General features: G+C 59.0%; 3 protein-coding genes across 18 annotated transcripts in view; 1 reads left to right on the top strand and 2 right to left on the bottom strand.

Annotated features, from left to right (window-relative positions):
- The window catches only part of RNPEPL1 (arginyl aminopeptidase like 1), an 11,927-nt gene extending 9,819 nt beyond the window's left edge, over nt 1-2,108 (bottom strand). The window contains exon 1 of the mRNA XM_040450334.1: nt 2,063-2,108. Coding sequence (XP_040306268.1) covers nt 2,063-2,108 — 46 coding nt within the window. The remainder of the gene's footprint in view (nt 1-2,062) is intronic.
- Nucleotides 153-26,292, top strand: part of ANKMY1 (ankyrin repeat and MYND domain containing 1) — a 50,650-nt gene continuing 24,510 nt past the window's right edge. For 6 of the 16 annotated variants that reach the window (XR_005783164.1, XR_005783165.1, XM_040450452.1 and 3 more), the window contains exons 1-8: nt 7,710-7,927; nt 8,383-8,536; nt 11,341-11,527; nt 14,145-14,288; nt 20,320-20,792; nt 22,373-22,589; nt 22,696-22,959; nt 25,579-26,042. Coding sequence is in view for 13 of the 16 variants with exons in the window: in XM_040450452.1 (XP_040306386.1) it covers nt 8,400-8,536; nt 11,341-11,527; nt 14,145-14,288; nt 20,320-20,792; nt 22,373-22,589; nt 22,696-22,959; nt 25,579-26,042 (1,886 nt within the window). In the remaining 3 variants the exon portion in view is untranslated. Of the gene's footprint in view, nt 174-844; nt 963-7,708; nt 7,928-7,975; nt 8,051-8,382; nt 8,537-10,181; nt 10,257-11,340; nt 11,528-14,144; nt 14,289-14,752; nt 14,852-18,512; nt 20,793-22,372; nt 22,590-22,695; nt 22,960-25,578; nt 26,043-26,292 lie in introns of those variants that run through there. The other 10 variants (XR_005783166.1, XM_040450458.1, XM_040450453.1 and 7 more) reach the window with 9 other exon arrangements.
- DUSP28 (dual specificity phosphatase 28) lies at nt 3,145-4,991 on the bottom strand. The gene is made up of 2 exons (XM_040450466.1): nt 4,479-4,991; nt 3,145-4,104 (listed from the first exon to the last, which is right to left on the bottom strand). The coding sequence occupies exons 1-2, from the start codon at nt 4,878-4,880 to the stop codon at nt 3,949-3,951; spliced, it is 558 nt and encodes a 185-aa protein (XP_040306400.1). The 5' UTR covers nt 4,881-4,991; the 3' UTR covers nt 3,145-3,948.

A 26,292-nucleotide genomic window follows, 5' to 3' on the forward strand; every position in this document is an offset into this window, starting at 1 on the left:
CGGGGGCGCTGTGCGCGGGGCCGGGCCCGGGGAGCCGGGGACGCCGTGCGCACGGGACCGGGGCGGGGCGGCCGAGGGAGCTGGGCGCCGAGGGGGACCGGAGGTCCGGGGCGCTCCTCCGGGGGCCGGGCCGGGGAGCCGGAGGCTCTGGGAGCCGGGGACGCCGGGTGCAGGTCCGGGGGGCAACGCGTGAGGGGTTGGGACGCCGTGCGCGAGGCGGGGCTGGGGAGCCGGGAGAGCTGTATGCGGGGGGCCCGGGGACACTGTGCGCGGGGATGGGTACTAGGTGCGGGGCGGGCCAGCAAGCCGGGGAGGGGGGTGTTGTGCACTGGGGGACCGGGGCGCACAGGGGCCTGGGTGCACCGGGTGACCAAGCGGCATCCCAAGCCCTGTGCGCTTCTCTCCCGGCTTCTCAGGGCTGCTGTGAGCCAGGTTCCTAAGGGTAGTGGCTGCTTAGTGCGGTCTCTGCTTGTGCGAAGCCTGGAAGTGTATACACCCCTCCCCCCGCGCCCCCTCCATCGTGAGGCCAGTAGTCTGTGTTGCGGAGCCTGGGGGCCTTAGGACTGTGGTGTCATATAAGGTAGTAGTAGCCGCATGTGGCTGTTTAGATTTAGGCAAAATGTTAAGGTTATTCCTCCGTGGCACTAGCCATACCTCAAGGTCTCCAGCCAGTGTGTGTAGGGTAGTGTGTGGCTAATGGCAACCGTACTGGATGGAGTAGATGTTCATTCTGTTGGACAGTGCTGCCTAGAGGGCCGGCAGGGCCCCGGAGACGAGATTGTTGTTTAGGAGGTGGTGTTGGGGCGGTAACAGGGATCTGGTCTGCCCCCATGCCACCTTGCAGGGTCCGCGGCCTGGATCCAGAGGAGAGGGCTGCAGACCAGTGAGGAGGTGCGGATGCCCAGTGAGCAAACATCAGGTGGATCTTGAAGCCTTGGAATGTGAGGGACCACCCTCTGAATGTAAGAATTCAGATCTTTGGGGAGAAGGGGCTTTTTGGCCCGGGAGGGCATCCAGGAACTTCACACACCTCTTTTCTCTGCTCAGTTGTGGTGTGGGACGGAAGTTGCTCCTGACCAAGGCATCATCCCCGAGTAATATTTAACCCTTCTGGACTCTGTCCCCATCTGTAACCCATGTGATGGTGCCCACCGTCCTCCCTGGGGGTGGGGGAGGGATGGGGAAGGATGGTCGGCTGGGAAGGAGGCCCATGCTCGCTGATGTGGAGCATGTGCACTGAGACGTTGCTTTAATTTTCCCATGGGTCCTCGGGTCCCCATGTGTCCTCTTAGCAGGGGTAACACAACCTCCCTGTTGGGGCACCTGGCTCAAACTCACCAGGAGCCCCGGGGCTCACACAGCCACCTGAAGGAGGAGGTCAGTCCTATGTCTGAGACTCGAGAGAGGAGAGCGGGGGTCTGATTGGTCCTCACCAAGTTCAGGTGGCCCAGTTCCCACCCAGGTGGCAGTGGCCCCGAAGTGCCAAGGGCGGAGGGTTTTAGATGGCACTCCCAGTTTTATGAGCTTCTCAGAGCCCCTTCCCCCAGGCCAGTTGGTCGGGGCTGGAAGGACATCATCAGGACTGCACATGGATGCCCACACTAGCCTGCCCCAGCCCCCCCTCAGGCGGGTCGACCAACCATCTGTGCCCTCAGAAGCCATCAGGGGCTTCTTGCCCTCCTGGTCCCCTGGACTTGGGGGAGCAGCGGTTACATCTCATCCCTTCCCTGCTGGAGGGCCCTGGGCATCTCCCCAAGGTGAGTTCTGCACACAGGGTGGAGGGAGGAGAGGTTACAAGCAGTTGACGCCCTGCCTGTGCCCCAGCCTTCCAAGCCTAATGCTCACGGATGGGCACCACCGTTCAAGTGTGGCATGCTAGGGAGGGGAGCAGGTCCCCGGCCTCTCCTGCCAGGTGGATGTGCAGGCAGGCGGAGGTCTTCGGGAGAGCTGACCTCTGCCAAGAGCCGCAGTGAGATGGTTCTCAAACAGAGCTGGTGGGATAAAACACTGACGGGACCCACAGAGGTCTTTCAATCTGGCCCAGCTCTTGCACCTTTGGTACCTGGAGCCAGGGCAGCCCGCCAGGGGGTGTCCCATGAGAGGTACATGGACGTGGGGGGGGTCCCATCCCAAGTGCCATGGACATGGTGGCTAAGAAGCTGGGCGCAGGTCCTGGCGAACTGCTCAGCTCACCTGCCAAGCGGAGACGTGGCAACAGCTTCCTCACGGCAAGGGGTTGACGGAAAGGCGACACGAGGTGCGAGGCGCTTGGAGGGAGTCACGGCAGCAGGCAAGCCCTTTATAAAGGTGGTAGAAAGCGGCTTGGCTGCAGGGAGCTGCAGAGCCACGTGGAGAGGGGCTGGGCGCCAGCTACCAGGTGTGGTGTATGCCCTGAGCCGGGGCCAACGCAGGGGGTCAGAGCTCAGGTGCAGGTGTAAGCGGGGTGGGGAGGGAGCCCCTTTCACAACCATCTCCATGCCTCCCGGCGTGAGCTTCTCATCGGACAGCTTTGGGCTCTGCTGAGTCAGGGGTTCTGTTCCCAGGTGGCATGTTTCTACCAGGGACACGCACGTTCCCCTGGATGGCGCGCTGGGACACCGGCTGGCTGTTCCAGGCTCCCTGGGCCACTGACACAGCGGGCAAATCAGGGGTTGCTCTGCTGGGTGGAGGGACTGATCCTGTCTTGCCGGGAGGAGGACACTGAGCTCAGGACATTCTCCTGATGCGTCCGGTAATCCCGCTCGTGTGGTAGGTGATGGCGGCCACAGCAGTAACACAAGCAGGGCCACTCAGGGCCCTTCAGAGTGAAGGCGTGAGTCATCTCACCGGGAAAGACTAGGACCAGCGAGGTGCTGGCTGAGGAGAAGGGAACATGAAATGACTAGCGGCAAGAGAAAATGTTAAAAACTGATTGTGATATTTTATTAATTACCTTATTATGTATACAGTAGCGTATATTTACCAGGGACTGTATTCTTTGTAACTCACATTATAACCCAGTTTCCCCTTTTTCTTCTTTCCCTTTCCTATTTAAGGAGTGTCGATGGTGATTAATTTTTTTTAAGTTTATTTATCCTGAGCGAGGAGAAAGAGCGAGTGAGCAGGGGAGGGGCAGAAAGAGAGGGAGAGAGAGAATCCCAAGCAGACTCCACACTGTCAGCAGAGAGCCTGACACGGGGTTCAAACTCACAAGCTGGGAGATCTTGACCTCAGCTGAAACCACAAGTCAGACGCTTAACTAAGTCACGCAGGTGCCCTATGGTGATTCATTTTCTACAGTCTTTAGGCCAGAGGAACCAGGTGAGGGGTGTCTGAACCGGAAGAGGAATCAATACACTCAGATGCACAGGTGGCCAGTGCGTCTTTGAGATGATGGTGGCCGCAGGATGTTAGGCTGTAAGATAGGAGGTGGGCACAGGTGCCCAGAGCCCCAAGGGTGCCCGTGCTAGGCTGTCACGCAGCCTCACATCCTGGCCTGTGTATGGTAGAAACTACAAGTCTGGGTCCCATGCCGGATTCCAAGATGGGACCAGCATGAGGTTTGGGAAAGCCCCTGTGGCCTTAACAGGTGGCAGGCAGTCAGGACGGAGGTGGGGGGTTGGGTCTCCAGGACTCCTGTACATCCCATCTTCTGACCTTGGCTCCCTGGCCTTGCTCTCTGTATTAAATACCTTCCTGTCTAAAATTTCTCAAGTGGTATTGACTTTCCTGACCAAGCCCTGTTGATAAACCTAAGGAAGGGATGCTCTCAGTCCCTTCCTAAGTGGAGACGCTCCTGCAGTACCGTCAAAGGCCACAAGAGCTGCATTTAAGGTGAAATGTAAACTCTGTACGACGACGAGGAAGAAGGGAAGGGAGGAGGAAGATCATCCTCCAGGCAGCGCTTGAACTACCTTCAACTCCATGCGCCCTGCTTTGGGCGCCGGGTCATCTCCAAGGGTTGTAGGACTAGGGCTCATTCTGGAGCTCTTCTCTCGTTCGGGAGCACGGTCCCGAGGGCTCCCCGGGCGGGCAGGGCAGGGACTGCAGGACCTCCTCGTACTTCTGAAGCTGAGCCCAGAAACCTGGGTTGGGCTCGGCCACCGGGCGGGCGCTCTTCACCGCCTGAGAACAAGAAGGTTAGGTTGATCCCGGCGCCAAAGGTGCTCCGCACCTCTAACGCCCAGAGGCCCGCCGCACCTGGAAGGCCCGGCCCACCTGGAAGGCCCGGCCCACCGGGCAGGTCCGTCCCACCCGGGGCCCCTCCTGGAAACCCCGCCCCACCTGGAAGGCCCGCCCCACCCGGCAAGTCCATCCTCCCCGAGGCCCCACCTGGAAGGCCCGCCCCACCTGGAAGGCCCGCCCCACCCGGCAAGTCCGTCCTCCCCGAGGCCCCACCTGGAAGGCCCGCCCCACCGGCTGGCCCGCCCCACCTGGAAGGCCCGCCCCACCCGGCAGGTCCGTCCCACCCGGGGCCCCTCCTGGGAGCCCCGCCCCACCTGGAAGGCCTGTGCTAGGCTGAGGCCGCGGTGCCGCATGAGGTAGGCGGTGCACACGGCGGCCGAGCGGCTGCGGCCGTTCTTGCAGTAGACTAGGCAGGCGCCGCCGGCGCGCACCGCGGCCTCCATGGCGGCGCAGGTGGGCTCCAGGTGCGTCAGCAGGTCCTCGGCCGGGTCGTCGAACACGGGCACGCGCAGCTCGGCCACGCCGGGCGCGCTCGGGCCGGGCTGCTGACGCGAGACGTTGACGCACAGGCTGACGCCCGCGCGCTCCAGCAGCTCTGGCGCGGCCGCGGTGCGCGCACTCCCGAGGAAAAGTGACGGGGCGATGCGCGCGAACGGTGGCGGCGCGGGCGAGGCGGCCCCGGGGGCCCCGCAGCGGACGGGTCCTCCCGGGTCCATAACCGGAGCTCGGGCACCCGGCCCGCGGATCTAGTTTGGGCGGCCGGGCGGACCGCCGGGCACCCCCGGGTCCTAAAGGGCTCCCGGGGACCCGCCCGCAGGGCCTTGGCTGCCTCCCTATTGGCCGGCCGGAGCGGGGCTCCTTCCCCGATTGGCTGCGGATGGGGATGGCGGCCATTGGCTGGCCTCGTGGTTGGGAGGACGAGTGGGATTGGCCGCAGTGGGGTGGGCGGGGCCGGGACTCTGGGATGAATGGGCGGTCCCTGGGGGGCGCGGAGGTTTCAGGAGCTGCGATCCTTCGCGCGAGGGCGGTGTTTTCGGTCAGCTGGCCTGCGACACTGCCCGACGCTGCGACCGCTGCGGCGCCTGTCCCTGCGAGGGGTGGGGGTATGGTTCACACACGCGGGCACCTGCCCAGAACGGGTCCGGTCGGGCCGGGGCCGCAGGGCCGGAGGGCCGCAGCAGGGCTTCGGGAGGTGGGCTTCTCCTCAAGCTGTGCTGTAGTGCGCAGGACTGGGGTCCGGTCCGGTAGCCTCCCGGTCGTTTTGTTGGTAGGCTGCTTGGCTTCGAGTACGCTTAGTAAGTACGCATGATTGCATTGCCGCCTGATGTGCCTTTTAGAAAGCTCTATGTTCCTTTTTACCTGCTTCCTAATTGCTCTTTGTAATTTCTGTATCTTAGTTTCACTTTAATTGTAAAACATGGTTCGTTATGAAATAAAGCTGTCTGCCCTTTTCATCATTTCTTCGTACACCCATATTTATTTTTTATTTTTAGTAACTTCTGGTTCATCGCTGTAACTTTTAAAAACTGAGATCATTTATTGCCCAACATTTACTATGTAAGAAGACTTCTTCCGTAGGTTTTTCCCCCCTTTTTAAACAATTGTTTCAAACGTTTATTTTTGAGAGACAGGGTGCGAGCAAGGTAGGGGCAGAGAGACGCAGAATCCGAAGCAGCTCCAGGTGCTGAGCTGTCAGCACAGAGCCTGACGTGGGGCTCTATCCCACCAAGCCTCGAGATCATGACCTGAGCCAAAGTCAGACACTTAACTGACTGAGCCACCCAGGCGCCCCCAGTAGGTTTTTCTGATGTCCCGTGTCATTCAGGGATGTGTTTCAGGGATCCGTTTCGGTGAAAAGCTGTCCCGCAGTGAAGAGCTGTCCTGCAGCCCTGCATACATTGATATTGTGGTTTGTTTTATTAATCATGGCACAATTTTGGTTCATCTGTAACAGAGTATCACAAACTAGATGGCTTACAACGAGTTTATTTTTTCCCTGGGTTTGCGGTTTCCAAGCCTCTGTCTCCTTATAAGGACACTAGTCATCTGGTTTAGCGAATACCCTAATCCAGTATGACCTCTTGATTATTTGCAAAGACCCTATTTCCATATAAGGTCATTCACCGGTACCCGGAGTTGGGATTTAAACTTAATCTTTTGGGGGGATGTCATTCAACTTACAACAGATGGTACGGTTTGATAAGTTTGTAGGATATTTTGAAGTTGATCACTTCTTTCTCTTCTCATAACAGGAATTTTATCAACGTTTATTTATTTTTGGGACAGAGAGAGTCAGAGCATGAACGGTGGAGGGGCAGAGAGAGAGGGAGACACAGAATCGGAAACAGGCTCCAGGCTCCAGGCTCCGAGCCATCAGCCCAGAGCCTGACGCGGGGCTCGAACTCACGGACCGCGAGATCGTGACCTGGCTGAAGTCGGACGCTTAACCGACTGCGCCACCCAGGTGCCCCATAACAGGAATTTTAAAGACAGTTTGGTTTGTGCTCTAATGCCCAGGCTGCAGCTGGAGGGAGCAGGGCAGAGAGAGGGGACCTGAAGGTGAAGGGTAAGAAGTAAAGAGAGGGGGGATCCAGGAACCAAGGTGGATATGAAGGGAGAAGAGGAATTGGGAGATAGAGGGGTGGAGGAAGCACCCCAGAGCCTTAGCCTGAATCTAGCCACTGGGGGCGGGGGGGGGGGGGGGGGAGGCTTCTTTGCATGTCTCTTTCCCGTCTTTCTAAGGGGCAGTCTGGGTTGAGAACCCCAGGCCCTGCGCCTGCAGAGAGCCCCGCCCTCTCTCCTAGAGGCCCCAGTTGCTTCCTTTGCAGAAAGTCCTTGTGCTGTTTCCCACCACTGTGCCTCTCTGCACATTTAGCCCAGTTCCCTGGACTGCGCTTGCTTTGCTCTTTGGAGAACTCCTGCGCATCCCTTGAAACCCTATTCAGGTCTCCTCTCTCCATAGTCTTCCCTAGAGACTCCTCAGTCCCCACAGCTAATCCTTTTTCTCTCCGTGACTTCAGTCCCCTTTGTCGACTCGTCCCGAACCAGGCCAGGAGCTCCCGCTCCGTGCCTTCCACAAACTTGCATGGAACCGCCAAAAACCGGCTTTGGAGTCCCGCAGAGCTTGAGGAGATCTTGGCTGTACTGCGTCCTGGCGCGGGGCGGTGGACGATTAATCCCATTGTCCCTCGGTTTCCGCAGGTGTCTCCCGGGCAAACCCCACCATGCTCTCTTCCCGGGGTGCGGGGGGCGGGGGGGAGCGTAGGGGGCTTAGTGCTCTCCCCACGCTCTCCCTGAGACCTTGGCCCAGAGCCGGCTCACCGGCCTCTGCTGGACGTGGAGGTCGGTGCCCGTAGCGGACACAGGCGGCCGGGTTCCCGCGTCTCGCGGGGCTCAGGCGCAAGGCCCGCTAGCGCCGGGGCGTGGGGGGCTCGGCGGCCGCGGCAGGCGGGGGCCCTGTGAGGTCACAGAGCGGCGCCCCCTGTCCGCCAAGGACGCCCGGGGGCGGGGCGTGGTCTGGGGAGGGGCCGGGCGCGGGGATTGGTGGAGGCAGGGAGCGTCCGGCGCTGGGGCGGAGGGCAGGTCTCCAGGGAAACCCGACGCTCTGGGGCTCCGGGCGCTGCGCCGAGCGGGACGAGACTTGCGAGTGGGGCTGCGCTGCGCTGGCCGCCGCCCTGGGCGGACCGGGTGCAGTAGGTGTGAGCTCTCCGACCCTCGGTGCGGCCCGCGGCAGGGGCGCAGTCGGGATCCCGGCGGGAGCGCGGTGAGACGGGAAGGGGCGTGTCCCGGGGCTCTGCGCGTGGTCCCGACGCCCCCTGGGCCCGGCCCTCTGTCCTCCCGCGTCTGGGACAGGCAGGAAACTTGGGAGCCGACGTGCTTGTGTGAGGTCGGGTGAGGGCCGTCTCCCTGCCCTTGGTCCGGCCGCCCTCGCGGGCTGGCATCAGAGACCCGGGGGGAGGGGACGCCTGCTGTTCGGGGAGGAATATTGACTCCAACGTAGGGCCCTAAGGAGGTCGTGGGAGGGTGGCCCAGATGGCTCTTAATGTGTGGTTCCTGCCCCCACAGGAGGGACGCTGGCGGAGTTTCCAACAGGATGGGGGCATCGACCGGGTTAGGGGAGGGGGACTTCGTTTCTCTGAGGCGGGTGGGGCTGTGGGCACGTCCCCGGGGCCGCCAGGAGCTCTGAGGGCGGATGTGGGTCCCTGGCTTTGCTTTCAGGTTCGAAGACGAGGGGCATGGAAAGTGGGTGTCCCTCAGCCTTGTATTATAAAGTCCCAGATGATGACATCTCTGAAAATCAGCTGGCAGGGAGGGACGGCCAGCCTGCTGCCACTGACTTCCTGGGGACCCTGGAGATGCTCTCTACCAAAAGGTGTGGGGGCCCTCCTACCGGGGGGGGGGGACGTTCCCAGCCCCACCCTGGGGACCAGACTTAGCTGGGATCCAGCGTTGGGGCAGGTGCTAAAAAACCCTAAAAGTTATTTTACCCCTCAAAAAGTAGTCTCTGGAGAGAGAGGAAGACCTGAGCGTCGTATCAGCAACCACTGAAGAAAACTACAACATGGGGTAGATGGAACACCCCCCCGCCCCGGCCAGATGTCCACACTCCCTTCTAGCTAGGCCACTCTGCCTTGGCCTAGCCTCGCCACGAGGGTTCCCAAGCCGGGCGGCTTCACACTATGGTGTTAACAGTGAGAGCCCACACCTCCCAGGCCTACTCTGGGCCAGGGGGCTGGCTGCCCTCCCGGCCTAACCGTGGCATCTTGTGAAACCCACCCTGTAGTCCCGTTGTACTTGTCCCTGTTGGTGGACTGCACTGTGCCTCCCTTCCCCCACTCACACTCCCGAAATTCGTGTTGAAGCCCTAACCCCCAACGTCCTGCTGGCTGGTGCTCCTCCACAGGCTCAGCGCAGGCTCGGGCCCTAGCCGTCCTGGCCCCTGCCCCGGTCACCGTCACGTGAGGTCTGTTGGCTCAGGGGTGGGGGGCTCAGAAGCTCTGCCCTGCCTGCAGCTATGCCTGCCCCCGCTGCCCCTGTCCCCCCCCCCCCCCGCCCCTCCCCAGGCTCCAGCCCGAGACCCCGGTTGTCAGGCCGCCCTGCTCTCCTCTGGCAAGCACACCATCCTCCACGCACTGACACACGCAGCCCTGGAGGTGGGGCTTTTGGGGAGTGATTAGGCTTAGAGTCGTGGGGCCCCGTGATGACATTAGTGCCCTTCTAAGAAGAGGAAGAAGCCGACACTTTCTTTCTCTGCCACATGAGGACACAGGTGCCATCTATGAACTAGGAGCCTGGCCTTGTCTGGGAACCGAGTCTGCAGGCACCCTTGATGTCTAGTGTCCCCCTCCAGAACCGTGAGAATGGATGTTTGTGGCTCAAGCTCCCTGCCTGTGGGACTTTGCAATAGCCTGAGCGGACTGATAGAGTCCCTGTTTTACAGAGGAGAAAGGTCTCTGAGCCCCACGGGGGACAGGGAGCCTGCCTGGTGGCAGAACCACATGGCCACCCTGCTCACCCGGCCAGCCAGCTGGGCATTTCCAATGACTCAACGGTGGGCCTTACGGCTGATTGCTTGTGTTGGTAATTTTCTTGCTTTGCTTTAAAATCATTTCCTTTGGCTTTTTGAGGAAATTTTCCATTTGTTCATGTTTTTATAGTCCATTACCTTTTCCTCTTAATAATTCAAAAAAAGGTTTTTTTTTTTTTTTAATTTTTAAATTAAGCATGTAGTGTGTGTGCCCTGTGGCAAAGCAAGAAAAGTGGCACGTTAGTCTGCTGGGGCTGCGACAAAGTGCCACCCACAGGGTGCCTTAAACAATAGAGATGTATTGTCTTTCAGGCTGGAGGCTGGAGCCCAAGGTCAAGGTGTGGGCAGGGTGGTTTCTTCTGAGGGTGCGAGGGAGAATCTGTTCCAGATCTCCCTCCTTGCCTTGTAGACGGCTGTCTTCTCCCTGTGTCCACACATCATCTTCTCTCTGTGTGTTCCTCTGTGTCCAAACTTCTTTCCCTTGTCATAGTACAACAGTCACATTGGACTAGGCCCCCACTGATGACCTCCCTTTAACTTGGTTACCTTGTAAATGCAGTCCCAGGTAAAGTCCTGGGATGTAGGCTCTAACGTAGGAGTGTGTGTGTGTGTGTGTGTGTGTGTGTGTGTGTGCGCGCGCGTGCGCACGTGTGTGTATTGGGGGCTGGGGGGAAACACAATTCAACCCATAAGCACAGGTAAGCCAAAGAAGAAACAAACCAAAGCGCAGCCCTCAGATTTTTTCATTGTTGCATGTGTGTATCTGTTTTTCCTGGCTTCTTTCTTCAAATGCATAACAAAGTGGCAAATGGAGATTTTTGTGTTCACAGCAGCTATATCCCTTCTTTGGGCAGAGCTTTGTGAAGCCTCTGTGACTCAGGGCTGGCATTTGAGGGCTGGCTGGTGGAGGGGGCTCAAGGTCCGGGGGTTTCCATGCTTTCAGCAGCCCAGCTAGACCATCAGCCCGACAGTGGCACAGGTCTGTAGACCAGAGACATCGAGATACAGCATCCCCAGAGAGCCCTTAAGTTGAGAGGGAGGCAGAGAGGGGGGCCGTGTGTGTGACGGGGGCTGGGGGTAGGTCCCCCTTTAGGTCAGGATTTGTACTCTTAGCAAGAGCAGAAAAGAAGCCAGCTCACCCTCGTGAACATTTTCTGCCCCTTGCTGTGCACCCGCCCATCCCTGCGGTCTCTCTTAGTAGGCAGCTGGCTGCTGCTCTTGGACCAAAGCTCCCTCTCCTTGTTCAGACCACCCACTGGTCCATGCGTGCCTGCCAGGTGTCTGCCTCCTGCCCAGCTGTGGGCCAGGCTGCCGGCCCCCGGGGGGAAGACCCTGCCGCGGTGCTCTGGGCCGCTGGTGGACACAAGGCTGGCCCCGCAAACAGCTGGAGCTGGAACCCATCGGCTTCCAGGACACCGGCAGCCCTTTACCCATGTTAGAGACTCGGGGTTGCACACTTCCTGTGTGACCTTGGGCAGTCACTGCATGCCCGTGCCTCAGTTTCCTGCTCTGCAAAATGGGAGTGGCAAGAGCATCTGCCTCAGGGTTGTTGGAGGAAGAGACGAGACGGTGTGTGTTCTTTGCACGTGGTCCTCCCCTCAGGCTGGTTCCAGCATTGATCTTTCTCGCCCCCCGCTTCGCCTTCCTAGGGACATCCTAGAGGCCCCAGAGGAGGAAGAGGAGTCCGAGGGTCCCCCCAGGGAGCAGGACCTGAAGGAGGCCTACATCCAGCTGGTCCGAGGCGTGCAGGAGTGGCAGGACGGCTGTGTGTACCAAGGGGACTTCGGGCTGGACATGAAGCTGGGACACGGTGAATTCTCTTGGCCCACGGGCGAGGTAGGTGGCTTCCGCGGCTGTCCCCCGCCAGGGCCTGGCTGTCTCTTTTCTTCTAAGAGGGGTGTGAGGCAGACTTGCCCGTCTCCGGCAGGAAGGGTGCTGGGCTTGTGTCTTTTCTACCTTCCAGAGAGAAACCTTCCAGAAACTTCCAGAGAGAAACATTCTCACAGATGTCCAGGGTCACACATGCCGTTGGCCTGGGCGTTCCCGGGCTGCGGCTTGGGAAGGGTTACTTACGATAAATTCTCATTCTGGGCAACTGTTCAAAAACTTCAAATTACTGCATGGAGCTGTATGTACGTCGGTGAAATTGCATCGTATTTAGGGTTAAAGAGAAGGGAAGGATCTTTTTAGCAATCAGATGGGAGCAGGCTCCAGAGCCCACGCAGTAGGCCGCGTCCAGGACCCCAGTGGAGACTCCCGGAGACCCGTGGGAGCTCCGCAGGTGCCTGGGGGAGGGCACAGCGGCCTGGCCTGTGGCACGACCGCGGCCGACACCTGTAGCCGCGGCTGCCTGCTTGTCCAGTGGGGAGATTTCCAGAGCGTGGGTTCTACTGCGAGCTGGGGAGACGGCCCCATAGGGTACTTTCGTCCAGATCCAGGCCCAGTAGGGTCCAGGCTCAGAAGAGCAGCCGGGGCTGGGTGTGTCAGTGCGTGGAAGATGGCGTGCTTGCCAGAGGAGAGCAGGGCGGCCTGATAACCGGGGTCTCGGGCCGGAGCCTGGGAGCGGCAGGGGCAGGGGGGGCAGGCACAGCTGCAGGCAGGGGCGAACCTTCCCCCGCACCCCCGCCGATCCCTCTCCCAGAACGCACCTCAAGCTCAGACGAGCCTCCGGACCTCGGGTGACCGGGAGGCCGGGGCCGAAGCCTGTGTTGAGTGCAAGCCACCGTGACACTGGTGGTTCAAGCGCTGACTCCCGTGGCTCCGGGACTGGCACTGAAACCAGTCCTCGGCTAGTTTCTTTCTTTAACCCAATGCCGTGGTGTCCCGTGCCCTCGTTCGTGGCTGTGGGAGCTTGGGCGTGCCGGCCTGTCCCGTGGAGCCCGGGTTCCACCGTGAGGGAGACCACGGGGGGCGGGTGTGGTGGCGGGGCCTCGGCCTCATTACTGCCTGGCGGGACCTCCGGGTCGGCAGAGCAGCTGCTTGTGCAGCCGAGACAGCTCACAGGCCGGAGAGGCCAGGGGGACGAGAGGGTGTGCCACCCACCAGCGGTGACCCTACACGCGTTAATGGCCCGAGCACATCAGCCCTGGCCGGTCAGACGCAGCTCGTGGTGTGAGTGCCGGGGTGGGGACGGATGGGGTGGCTGTGGAAGGGCCTCCCTCCAATGCTGCTTTCTCCTGGGGGGGGGGGGGGGCAGAGAGCCTTCTCCCGCGTACGGACCGACGCTCGTACACAGTTGTTTTCGAGTCGGGTGGACTCCGTTTTCCCCCACAAAGTGGTGCGGGTGTTGGCAGGAGCGGGCAGCCCCTGGCCTCGTGCCCCTCTGCTCCGCGTGTCCTCGTGCTCGACATTCTCTTCAGACGTGCTGGCGGAGCCCACGTTCAACCCAGGCAGCGCTGAAAAGGGCCTTCGTTGGCTCTTACGATGGGAAGGCCTATCGGCGGGGCTCTGCAGCCCGAGGCCTGGCTGGTCCGGGGACTCTGATGACCTTGTCGGGCCCCCTCTCTCCCCGTCTCTGTGTTGGCGCCCAGACTAACCTTCCGCCATCTGGCGAGCCTGTGGGAGCTACGCCTGACACTTCTGGGGGAGAGGAGGGGCCCTGGGGACACTGGTCTGGCCCCGGGCATGGGTCCCGTGGCCAAACCCAAATTGAGGCCGGGGCCGGGGGTCGGGCGTCGTCTGGTCGGACAGACCTGGTCACTGGTGCCTGGTCCGTCAGCCACCAGCCCCACGGGGAGTCCTCTCCGTTACCAGAGGACAGAGGAGGACACGAAAGCAGCCACACCTGGGGTCCCGTTCCTACAGAGCCGTCTCCGAGCGTCGCAGGACCGGCCTGCGGCTGGCTGGCACGGGAAGAGCTCGCGATGGGCGTCACATTGGTTGACCCTCCTGAGGCCCCAGCAGGGAGGCGGCCGGCACAGACCCGCCACCGGCATTTGTGGGGCTTGGGCCACGAGCGGAGGCCGGCGTCCGTGGCTCAGTGTAGCCACACCAGTGTTCCCGCGCAGGCCCATAGCTTGCCCCTGGGGTCACACGTGGGGCCGCGTGGGTGAGCCCGAGGCTGATGTCCCCCCCCCCGCCCCCGCCAGCCTGCTGCCTATAAACCCAGGCAGGCGTGGAGCTGAGCCCGGGTCGGGGCTCCGGCCCAAACCCAGGCGTCGCTCCGCAGTGGTGGCCATTCCGGCCAGATTCCCCTACCGGAGCTGGGGCAGGCGACACGGGGGCCACCGGGGCCTGACCGCCTGGCACCCGCTCTGTGTGACATAGGTGACGTCTCTCATAGACTCGTTCGGCCCCCGAACTTGAAGGGGCCCCGTGGCCAGGTGCCCCTGTGGTCCGCCTCACTGCCAGCCTGGCGGGCTGCCTCCACCTGGGGGGCTTCCTGGAAGGCCGGGGCGGGGGGTGGCCAGGAGCAGCTTCTCGGACACAGCCTGTCACTGAGCGCTCTTCACAGTCATACCGCGGGCAGTTTTACCGGGACCACCGCCACGGGCTGGGCACCTACCAGTGGCCCGACGGCTCCAGCTTCACTGGCATGTTTTACCTCAGCTCCCGAGAGGGCTACGGCACCATGTACCTGAAGACCAGGCTCTTCCAGGTGAGGGGGCGGGGCCACAGGGGAGAGGGGGCGGGGCCGCCCTGTGGGGATGAGGGGGCAGGACTACCCCAGGTGCAGGTGAGGGGGCGGGGCCACGGGGTGTGAGGGGCGGGGCCACCAGGGGAGGGGGAAGGGCCGCCAGGGGGTGAGGAGGTGGGGCAGCCCCTGGGGGGGGGGAGGGGAGGAAGGGTGAAGGAGCGCCCCCCCCCCCCGGGGGGGGGGAGTGTGAAGGAGGGTGAGGGGGCGGGGTGCCCCTGGTGAGGGGAGGTGTGGGGGTGTGAGGGGGCAAGGCTGCCCCAGATGTGGGTGACAGGTGAGGCCGCCGGGTGAAGATGATGGGGCGGGGCCACCCCTGATGCAGATGACGGGCGGGGCTCTGTGTGCTCAGGCCACTGGACAGAAAGATACTTAGGTCCTGGGGAAGTTTATTTGTGTAACAAGTGGTAACTTCTTTATTTTTAAAGATCGTTAAGGGTACCAATAATAAGGTTCGTGACAAGAAAAGGAACACGAATGAGAAGACGGGATGCTTCATGATCCCATTTTCCAGAGCAGGGAGTTGTGTATCCTTTAGATTAAGATGCAAATGCACCGTAATATTTACTTTTTTATACATGAGCTGGATCATTCCACATAGGTTGTCTTGAAGCTTGTCTTTTTATGAATACTTTTTTTTTTCAACATTTTTTATTTATTTTTGGGACAGAGAGAGACAGAGCATGAACGGGGGAGGGGCAGAGAGAGAGGGAGACACAGAATCGGAAACAGGCTCCAGGCTCCGAGCCATCAGCCCAGAGCCTGACGCGGGGCTCGAACTCACAAACCGCGAGATCGTGACCTGGCTGAAGTCGGACGCTTAACCGACTGCGCCACCCAGGCACCCCAAAGCTTGTCTTTTTAAAAAAAAAATTTTTTTTTAATGTTTATTTATTTTTGAGACAGAGAGAGACAGGGCATGAACGAGGGAGGGTCAGAGAGAGAGGGAGACACAGAATCTGAAGCAGGCTCCAGGCTCTGAGCTGTCAGCACAGAGCCAGACGTGGGGCTTGAACTCACGAGCTGTGAGATCAGGACCTGAGCCGAAGTCGGCCGCTCAACTGACTGAGCCACCCAGGCGCCCCTTGAAGCTTGTCTTTATTTGTGGAGGACATTCCTGGTTTTGCAGAAACAGTTGCCTTTCCTCCTTTTATTTCCGGACGGCGTAACTTAGGGTACAGTCCACCCCCTTGAGTGTGCAGTTGTGAAGGTTTTCACGAGCGTGGAGTTATGTGACTACTACCGCCGTCAATGTACAGGACGGCTCCTTCTCCGCTCCTGACGGTGCCCCTTTGGGACCGGTCTCTCCTCCCACCCCAGCCCTGGCCAGTTGCTTTGCAGATGATTTGCCTTTGCAAGAATACCAGGCTAGTGAAATACAGTAGGTAGACTTTTGAGGCTGGTGCCTTTCACTTAGCGATCGTATTGAAGATTCATCTGCCTGTGGTGAGTCCACAGCTCCTTCCTTAGCGCAGAGCACTGTTCCGAGTGCCCGGCGCCGTTCTCCATTCCCAGCTGACAGACGCTCGTTTCCAGCTTTTGTTGATTATGAATCAAGCTGCTGTAAACATTTATATATGGTGTTTTGTGTGCGTGTTCGTGTGCAAGCATTGTACCCCGTCCGAGCCCGTAATATATACTGGACTCCATCTCCAGCCCCACCCCCTCAGCTCGCGGTGACGCTGCTCTGCTTTTCATCACAACGTCCCCTTTTCCGTTGTTTCAGATCAGTGGAATGGGTGTTCCTGCATGTTCGATTTCTCCGGCTTAGGGCGTGATTCTTTTGAGATTCGTACGTATTTGCATATGGCAGCAATTTGTTTCTTTTGCGGCGAGGTAGTATCCCGTTGTGTGGATTCGAGACATGTGTTTTACTGATTCGCCAATAGCTACACGTTTGAGTTCTTTCAAGTTTTTGGTTATTATGAGTAAAACTGCTAAAAACGTTTGATTACAAGTCTTCATGTGCACACACGTCTGTCTTTTCATTTGGGTAAATACTGCGAGCGGGATCGCTGGCCGTAGGTGACGTGTATGGCAAGTTTCGTAAGAAACCTCCGAAGGTTTTTCCAAAGTGGTCGTGTTGTTTTCCATCTCAGCCACCAAATACAAAGGTAGTAGTTGCTCCACACCTTTGTCAGCACTTGGCGTTGCCTATTATTTTCATTTCAGCCACTCGTGGGGCGCCTGGGCAGCTCAGTCGGGTAAGCAGCTGACTTCAGCTCAGGTCATGATCTCTTGGTTTGTGGGTTCGAGCCCCACATCGGGGCTGTGCTGACAGCTCAGTCTGAAGCCTGATTTGGATTCTGTCTCCCTCTCTTTCTGCCCCTCTGCTCATGCTGTATCTCTGTCTCTCAAGAATAAATACACATTAAAAAAATTAATTGTAGCCACTTGTAGGCTTATCGATTTTTCTTTCCCCAGTTCTTGCTTTTTTACGTCCTGGTTACGCAATTTTAGCTTAATCCAAGTTTCCTCAGATTTTCGTCTGTGTTCTCTTCTGCGTGTCATGGTTTTGGCTCTGACATTTAGGTCTGGGATCCGTTCTGAGTTAATGTTTGCACTGCACGTGAAGCAGCGGTTGGTTGGGCCTCCTCCCCTCCCCCGCCTCCACCTGTAGGCGGCCGGCTGATCCGGTGCCATCGGTCGAGAAGACTGTCATTTCTCTACTGCTGCTTTTGTACCTTTGTTAAAAACCACACTCGGAGACCCGTGTCTGGCCGCCTTTCTTTCTTTTTTTTTTTTTTTTAATTTTTTTTTTTCAACATTTATTTATTTTTGGGACAGAGAGAGACAGAGCATGAACAGGGGAGGGGCAGAGAGAGGGAGACACAGAATCGGAAACAGGCTCCAGGCTCTGAGCCATCAGCCCAGAGCCTGACGCGGGGCTCGAACTCACGGACCGCGAGATCGTGACCTGGCTGAAGCCGGACGCTTAACCGACTGCGCCACCCAGGCGCCCCTGGCCGCCTTTCTTCATGTGATGTCGGGACTGATCCGTGGGTGCCGGTGTCTGCAGTCCTTTTCCGTCGGTTCCGACGGCCTCCTCACCTTACTTGTTGTGATTTTGGACAATATCGCTGGACCGATTTCGGACAATATCGCCGGACCGTCATTTCATTAGAGGGCGCAAGTTGGTGACACTCTAAATCTACGATCCCTCCTTCATGTATTAACTAGAGTTCTTTTGTCTACGACAGCCTTCATCAACCGTTTGGTTACTTTGAGGTAGTTTTATGGGGAAGGCGAAATGACACTTGATCTTTTCCTTTTTTGCCCCTCGTCAGGGTCATAAGTGGATGACTACCTAACACTCTTCAATGGCGATCGGTGGAGCTTCCTTGGGTTTTGTTTGTTTGTTTGTTTCTCGGGTCTGTAGAAACTCACGGATTTTAGTCTCTTTGGTGTATCTCACTACATTGTGGTTGTTACGCTTTTGGATGCCCAAATTGTCACTCTTTGGTCGGGGGAGTTTGGTTTTTGCTTTAGTTTGGTTCTTGCCGTAGGCATAGCTCCACCAGGTGCTGGTGGTTTTCTTGCCTTTTGTTGGGGCAAGGAGACCCCTGCTCATCCATACACTTCCTGCCCTGGTCCCAGGATTGACTGTTGATCTGGCCTGGTTCCTAGACGGGGCGTGGTGTGGAGAAACCACCGTTTGGGTACTTATTTGGGTGTTGGCTGGTTTTCATTGGTAGGCTTTTTCAGTAGCAGATCTAGATTTTTTTTTTTTCTCTCTCTAAATGAGAAAAGACACCGTCAGTTCATACGGAAGTTTCCAGCTCCAGTTTGGGAGTACGGGGCTTTTTACTCAACAGCCATGGTGTCGTATTTGCACGTCTTTCCAATTAGTCTTCAAAATCTTTGTTTCTAACGTTAGCAAATTTCCGATTTATTTCCCCCCGTGAAATATGTATGACGGTTTCAGAATGACGGCATAGCATTAGCTCCAGCGCCATGGCTCCTAAAACAACTCAGGGCTCCTTTCCTGCCTTTTGTCCCTGGGACCCATCCCACTGGGAAGGTGGAATCCAATCACGTGAGCTACTGTCCGTCCGTCCGTGCTGCCTGGAGGTAGAGCTAGGTTCACTTGTGTTGCTTTCATTGTTTAGGATTTGATTTTTACCGTCTTGCTTTAATTTAGTTTGGTAATTCAGTAAAAAACGGATATTTTTCTGAAGGCAAATCTAGCAAACAGGGTCCCCCCACAGGAGTCCAAATTCCACGGTTTCTATCCGGAGTCCTCTCTCGTCACCGGGGATTGTTTGTACAGCTTCCTCTTTGCATTTACACACCAGGAGCACACGTGCACACACGTTCCTCCCTGCGTAGGCAGTGGGACGTGCACCCTGCACGCTTCCCTGGGCCGCCTGTGGTTGCCCTTCCTCCCGACAGCCCAGACCCCCTCCTCGCTGCTCGGGAAGGGCCAACCACGCGTGCACTTTCCTCCGGCCTTTGTGGTGCCAAGGGGCGCCCTGGTGACGGTCTCGCCGGTTAATGGTTCCACGCTTTTGTCCGTGATCTTTGGGATACGTTCCTAGAGGGGGATTGTTTGGTCACAAAGTAAATGATATCAAAGGCAATTTTTTAAGCCTGTGGCGTGTAGCGTCCTGGAGACACATTCTCCTTTCTTTAACCGTCGACATTACTGCCATTATGTTTTACTAGTAACGTAACCGTTAGCGTTATTAAGAGCTTGCTGCTAGACGTACTGTTGTGAACGTATGTGTGACTATAGCTTTGATCACTTTGGGATTGTTTCCTTACGATGTTAAGGAGATTATGTCCTTATGATAGCATCCTAGAAATGGAGCTCTTGGGTCAGCTCTTGGGGCATGCACACCTTTGGTCTCCGCACACACCCCCAGCAGCTGCCTTTCCGACCGCCTGCCTCCCTGCACCCCCTTTCCTTGTCCCGTCCGCAGTCTTCCTTCTCGGCCCATCCATCCTGTGGCTTCCGCCGCCTCGGTGACGCTCCGGCGCTGCCAGGATGAATGCGCACCGCCTCCCCCCGGCCCCCGACCCTTTCACAGACCGCGGCGGCACTCGGTGCCCTGCTGCCACTCGGCAGATTCTCCCGGAAGTGCCTCTGCCATCCCCACCCAGCTGCTTTGCACGATGAAGTCCTCCGTGGCGTGTCTTACTGTTCCTTTCATGTTCTTTCCTCTGCTCTAGACTGTGAACTTCTTGTGGGGGACTGTGTAGCTCAGAGACTTACACCCCAAGTAAGTCTGCAAGCCCGGGGCTCTGAGATAGAGGCCCGGTCCCAGGGTCCCAGGCGAGGGCGTGGCACCAGGGAGTGACACGGAGGTCCCCGCTGCGGCTCCCAGTGACCTTCAGAGCCAGCTCTCCTGGGAAGCCGGGCCCCTCTCCGAGCTTCCCGTCCCTTTTTGTAGGCCCAGCATTACCTTTCATCCAAGGCCCTCTTGGCCCTCCCCTCGCCACACATCCCCCACCCAGCACAGACCGCCCCACCCAGCGGAAGGGCCTCGAGAGGCCCAGAAATCACTGCACTCTGCTGGGTTCATGGGAAGCGGGGGGGGGGGGGGGTTAGCTCCCTTTCCTCCCTCCCTCCGCCTGTCTCCTCAGGTCACACCTGCCAGAGTCTCTCTGACCCAGGGCCCCGCATCTCCGCTGCCCCGGGTGGCTGGGCTGGGCCCACGATGTCACTGCTACAAGGGGTTCCCTGAAATGAGCCCACACGTGGTATCCCTGACACGCTTCCGCCTTGAGACTCCCGGTGATGTCCCCACCTTACCGGTAAGGCCACTGCTGACCACCCCGGGTCTGAAGCACCTTTCTTCCCCAGTGCATTCCATATTTACACGTTTGCTCTGGGACACCACGTCGGGTGCATACTCGGCCTCCGTAAGTATTTGTTGACTGAATGAAGACGTTTCTCCTGGAATTTTGTTTTTCTTTGATTTTGAGAAAACGGTTGCAAAGCTTAGGCCCCTGCCGAACGACGTCTCTTGCCCTGGTGACTTTCGTTTCGCAGGGGCTGTACAAAGCAGACCAACGGTTTGGGCCGGGCGTGGAGACCTACCCGGACGGCAGGCAGGACGTCGGGCTGTGGGTCCGGGAGCACCTCATCAAGCTGTGCACGGAGGTTCCCCGCAGCTTCTCCATCCACAGCTACCCCGAGTACTCGGGCTTCCTCACTCACTCTCCTGCTAGACTCAGCCTCTCGGATGAGGAGAAGGTGGACCGGGACCAGCCGGAGGGACGGGACCCCTTTTTCTATGACTATAAGCGGTTTCTTCTGAACGATGACCTGACTCTGCCTCCAGAAATGCACATTTACTCGACCGACAACAGCCACCTGCCCATGACCTGCTCTTTCCGCAAAGAATTAGATGCCCAAATCTTCCTTAATGACATTCCTCCATTTGCTGAGGATGAAGAGCCCTGGTTTATAAAAAATGAGACCCCCCTGATGGTCAAAATCCAGAAGCAAACCTACAAATACAGGTAACTTGCCCCGTCTTTCTTTCCCTCCCATGACGGGCCCGTGCTCGGGGCTGGGCTCCTGGGAGGCCTCTCGCACCTGGCTGAGTAACTCGCGAGGTTATTTCTTGGGTTCATGTAAAGGTGGTTCTCCTGTTTGAGGCAGTGCAACGACGAAGGGGGAGGGAGAGCCGTGCGGGGCCGGTGAGCTGGGACACACGCCCTGGGTTGCGAGCACAGACCCCCAGCAGCTGCCTTTCCGACCGCCTGCCTCCCTGCACCCCCTGCACCAGGTGCAGGCGGGTGCTGTGGCATCGACATCTGCACAGGGGCCCGGGATCCTGCTCACCTGCTCTCGGGAGAAGGAGTGGTCTGGAGGTTGCTGGGGAGCACGGAGTGAGGGCAGTCCCTAGAATAGTGTAGAGCCTTGGGAGGAGCTGTGGAATAGGGTCAGCCGGGTTGATGGAGCCGAGTTCAAATCCTGGCTCTGAGACCTTGCGTGTGTTTGCTCTGTGCAGGTCGGAGCCCGTGCTCCAGCCTCTGTGGGTCATGTCTGCACACGAGGTGCACACGAAGAGATGTATGAGAGCAGGTCTGAGCAGAGAGCCGAGGGTGGGAGAGCCGGGTAGGGGTGGGCTGGGGGCTGGCTGAGCCTCTGGCTTCTCGACGTCTGGGAAGGCGTGGAGCTGCTCCGTTGGTCTTCAAAGACCAACCCAGTCTCCAAACCCCCAACCCAGTCCAGCCCTGGAAAAGTAGGCAGCCACCTGATGAAAACTGATTTTTTTAAGTTAAAAATTTTAAGAATATTTTCATTTACTAAACTTTGTCCTCAGATATAACTAAAGTATTTTAGAATCCAGGTTTTGTAAGCACGAGTGGTTACTTATGCATTCATATACCCACCCATCCATTTACCACCCCTCCATCCACCCACTCACCTGCCCATTCACCCACCCACCCCTCCATCCGTCCATCCACCCACCCACCCATCTATCCATCTACCCCCACCCATCCATCCATCCATCCATCCATCCATCCACCCACCCTTCCATCCACCCCTCCATCCCTCCACCCCTTCACCCCTCTACCCATCTACCCACCCCTCCACCTTCCCATCCACCCACCCACCCATCCATCCATCCCTCCATCCCTCCACCCCTTCACCCCTCCACCCCTCCACCCATCCCTGTATCCACCCATCCATCCACTCACCTGCCCATCCACCCATCCAGCCATCTACACCTCTGTCCACTCATCCACCCATCCACCCATCCATCATTCAGACATCAACTGAGCCAGTAATTGTTGATAAGTGTTGGGTACAGAAGCTGCCATAAATCTATAGGTTCTTGACCATGAAGGAGGTTATGTGTGCACAGGAGGCTGAAGTACGTGGTGGTGAATGGGCCATGGGACTTGCATACTCTCTACTCAAATAGCAGAGTGAGTGAGAAGTGGATGTGAGTGCTTGGTGCTGAGTGCCGGACCCATGGGTATCCCTGGCCTCCTTCCCGCCCAGGGTACCTCCCTTGAGAACCCCTTCCCCAGCACAAATGGAGAGACTGATGAACCAGGGATGCCCAGGGTCCCCGCTGTGTCTCCAGGAACAAGAAGGCCCACACCAGCTGGAACATGAGTGCCATCTTGGAGGGGGACCGGAGTGGCTTTGCGCACCATGGGCCCAAGGAGCAGCTTTCCAAGGAGATGATCCTGCGGGCCGAGGAAGGGGACTACGATTGGGTCTACAGGATCCTCAGGGATGACCTCGCCAGCGCCGATGTGGCTGATGCCAAGGGCTACACTGTGCTCGCTGCGGCCACCGTGAGTCCCAGTGCCGGGTCGCCTCCCCTCAGTGGGGCCGCCGTCCTCCAGCAGGGGCCTTGCCGGGATGCCTGCCGTCCTCGTGAGGCTGGCCTTCTCCCTCCAGGTTCACTGTCACACTGACATTGTCAACCTTCTGCTGGACCGCGGGGCCGACGTGAACAAGTACACGGACGAGGGCCTCACGCCGCTCAGCATGTGCTTCCTCCTCTACTACCCGTCCACGTCCTTTAAGCCCAACATCGCTGAGAGGATGGCGCCCAAGTCCCATGTCAGCCCCGTGGGCCTGCGGCTCCCAGCACCGTGCCCCGTCTACTATCCACCTGTCCGTCTCTCCACCCAGCAGTGCGCCTCCCCCCGCCTTGCACAGGTCAGGTTCAGATGGGGTGAGCAGACACTGAGGCCTGCGGGCGGGGAGTCGGAGGGGGGGATGGGGCCGGCATGACATCTAGGGATGTGTGTCCCACGTGAGCCCCGTGCGCAGTGGTTGGGGCTCTGAGACCCCTCCTGCGGGCTTCAGGGAAGGAATCACAGGGTCGGGGAGTGAGGGAAGGAGTGAGGCCCGCCTTTGCCCATCGTGAACAATGTCGCCTGGAGCTTCCCCAGGCAGGCTTCGGTGTGAGCTGCTCCCCGTGGTTTTGGGTATAGGCCCAGCAACAGGATTGCTGATCACATGGAGGTCCCGTGTCTCATTCACTGAGGAACCACTCTGTCGCCACGGTGGCATCTCTTGGCGCTTGGTTCCAGTGCGGACTGGGGGCCTCCCAGCCCGGGGCGGGCGATGCCCAGGGGCTGGCTCCCTACAGCACAGGGCACCCTGGTGTCTGTCTTCTGAGCACCGGCCTGAGGGGCAGTGCCTGCAGGGGGCACGCTTCCGCCCCTCAGGAAACCCTGGACCCTAACTGTCAGCCCCGCGAGGCCGCCCGGCCTTGACAGCTGCCGAGAAAGCCTTCGGAGGGGCTGGGGCCTTCTCTGAGCGTGGTCGGGGCCCCTCCCGGGTGGGTGAGGGGACGGCACTGGACAGTGTCCCCTTGGTGGGGTCCTTCCCTCACCTCATCGCGGGCTCCTGAATCTCTTCCTCGGGGAAAGGCTCTTACTGCACCCCGGCCTGTGCCCATGGCGCACAGCCTCCCTCAGCTGCCAGACGCTCCCTGAACCTCTGCCTCTCCAGGGCCCCGGCTCTCCCCGGCCTGTGGTTCTTGACGTGTGGCCGCACCAGGTCATCAGAGTCCAGGGTGGGTGGGGGCACACCGGCCGGGGCCCCAGCGTGTGGTGAGCAGGTGCACGCAGGGAGCCCACCGGAGGCCCTGCTGCCCTGGATGGTCCTGTGTGCGGGAGGTGGGGCGGGGGGGGGGGTGGTCCCCGTGGGAGGAGGGAGGCGACATCCCTGCAGGAAGACTGCGGTGGAGGGTTTGTTTTCATAGCAGCGTTAACGTGTGCCTTGTGAGTGCCCTCTCCTTCCTGGTCAGAGGTTGTTACCTCAGAGTCACGACCAGCTTTCAGTTTCAATGTGATCATAGGAACGGGGATGGGGGGAGACTGTGTCGGTCCTTGTGTTGCTCCTCGGCCGGGAGCTTCTGGGGACAGGGGCTGACTTTGTTGCCACGGCCTCTCCAAGCCCAGAGCATCTTCCGGGGGGACCCTGGCCGCAGGGGAAGCCTCAGTCATTATTGGTGAAGGCAGCGAGAGCCCCAGAAAGGGTTTTATTTGTACACTTAAAACACTGGTAAAAATCGCTCCTCTCCTCTTCTTTGAAACTTCTTGTTCTGGAAAACATGGCACGCACACAGAATAAGCGAAAACAGTGGCATGTGTGGGAGCTTGCGTGGACCCGTCACCGAGACTAAGCGGCTGCCAGCACGCGGCTCACGCACCGCGTCCACACCCCCGCCTCCCCCGCCAGCTGCGCTCATCTTAGCGTGGATTCCCCCTCGGCTCGCTTCAGCCAGAGACGTCGGCTGAAGACACATTCTTCTCTCTCCCTCTCAACACACCGCAGACACTAGCATCTCACCTGAAAACTTTGTTAAGTCCTGTGGGATCCCACCCAGGCAATTTTCCTGGGTTCCCACGTAACCTTCCTTTTAGACTGGGGATAAATGAATCCAGGCCCAAACAAGTTCACACACCGCACATGGTTGAGAAGAATTACTCTCTTCCAGCCCAGGGCAGGCTCCCCGCCCTTTCCCGAGTCCAAGGAACCAGGTGGCTTTCCCATGCGGGGCCTCACCGGCCGCCTCCGGGTGGGCAGCGCGCTCCTCTGCCACCTGCACCCTGTGCACACCGTCCCGGCAGAGGGCCCCGGCCCACGGAGCCGCCTCTGTCTGCCATCTGGCCCTTTACAGATGTGGGTCGCAGGGGGTAGGGCCCCACTGCCAGGGATCCTGCCTCCCGGCTCTGGGACGGGGCCCAGGATCTGCATCCCTGGCCACGAGGATGCTGCTGGTCCCGGGACCACACCGGGGACGCAGAGGCTGTGCATCGGGCTTGCGGGGCGGCCTCCGCGGGCAGGACCGTAGTGAGCCGCGCTGCTGGTCGTGAGTGTCACGCAGATGCCTCTAGGAACCACAGTAAAAAGAGGTGGAACAGGTGGAATTAATTTTGACGCATTTTATTTCACTGGTGTCTCCACAATTTACCATTTCATTGGGTCGTTAGTGTAAAGACGGGAGGGCAGTCTGCATTCTTTCTCTGGCCACGCACACACCAGTTTGGGATGGGCCTCACGCCGAAAGCTCGGTTGCCACGTGTGGCTGGGGGCTGCCATGTGGCTCAGGTTTCCGTGTGAGGCCCCTGAGATGCGTGCTTCCCTCTCTCGGTTTTTGCAGAGTGCTTTAGCATGGTCAGCTAGAGGCCTTGAAGGTCACTGCCAGCCTTTAGGGCTGGTTCATTGGTTAGATAGGATTGTCACTCTGATTTCTTTTCTTCTTTCTTCTAATTTTCTCTCTCTCTCTCTCTCTGTCCCTCTCTCTTTTGGTACTTTCCAAAGGAAGCTCCAAATATGCCAGTAAATCCCAACCTTGCCTTCTCATTCCCTGAAATGGCCATGGAGTCCATCTATTTCAAGGACCTGGCGCCCACCCCAGGCAGCCAGGAGCAGATGTCCATTGTGTGGGGCAGCGAGGAGGACCGTCTCTCCCCGGGTGCCCGGCTGTCTCAGGAGTCCCCCGACCTGGGGAGCAGCCCTCGGAAGCAGGACTTGTCACCGTGGGACAGTTCCCGTGACCTGGAGAAGGGGCCGGATGGCACGGAGGGGAGTCTGGACAGGTGCGCACAGGGCAGCCAGGAGACGGACTTCGAGTCCGCCGTCTGTGTGCGCAACTTCTCCTTCGGGCTGTCCCGGGACCTCCTGGAGAGGAGCGCCCAGGCCCACAGCATGCTGAAGGCCCCCTGCTTCAGTGCCACCGGCTTCGACAAGGGCACCATGAGGAAGATGGCACTGGCCGCGGTGGAGTAGGTCGCCGGGGTGTGGGCGGCGGGGCCGAGGGTCACTTCTACGGGTGGATCTCCCGCTCGGTGGGCCAGCATCACCTCCCTGGCCACCAGGAGGAGGTGTTTCCAGAGGTGTGTGTCCCACACCCCCCGAGCCTACAGGGGTGCTGTGGCGCCCATCCTGCGCGCTGCCTCCAGGGTCTTAGCGTGGGCATTCTGTGCATGGCTCAGGGTTGGGGCCTGGGTGTGACCTTAGGGGAACGGTGGCAGT

The sequence above is a fragment of the Herpailurus yagouaroundi genome, unplaced genomic scaffold (assembly GCF_014898765.1).
Source record: "Herpailurus yagouaroundi ecotype Mexico unplaced genomic scaffold, PumYag 202, whole genome shotgun sequence".
In the NCBI taxonomy this organism is placed as follows: domain Eukaryota; kingdom Metazoa; phylum Chordata; class Mammalia; order Carnivora; family Felidae; genus Herpailurus; species Herpailurus yagouaroundi.

Coding starts and splice junctions, on each gene's coding strand:
- DUSP28 (XM_040450466.1), bottom strand. CDS start 4,880: ATGGACCCGGGAGGACCCGTCCGCTGCGGGGCCCCCGGGGCCGCCTCG. Junction 4,105..4,478: donor GCCTAGCACAGGCCTTCCAG/GTGGGGCGGGGC, acceptor TCTTGTTCTCAG/GCGGTGAAGAGCGCCCGCCC.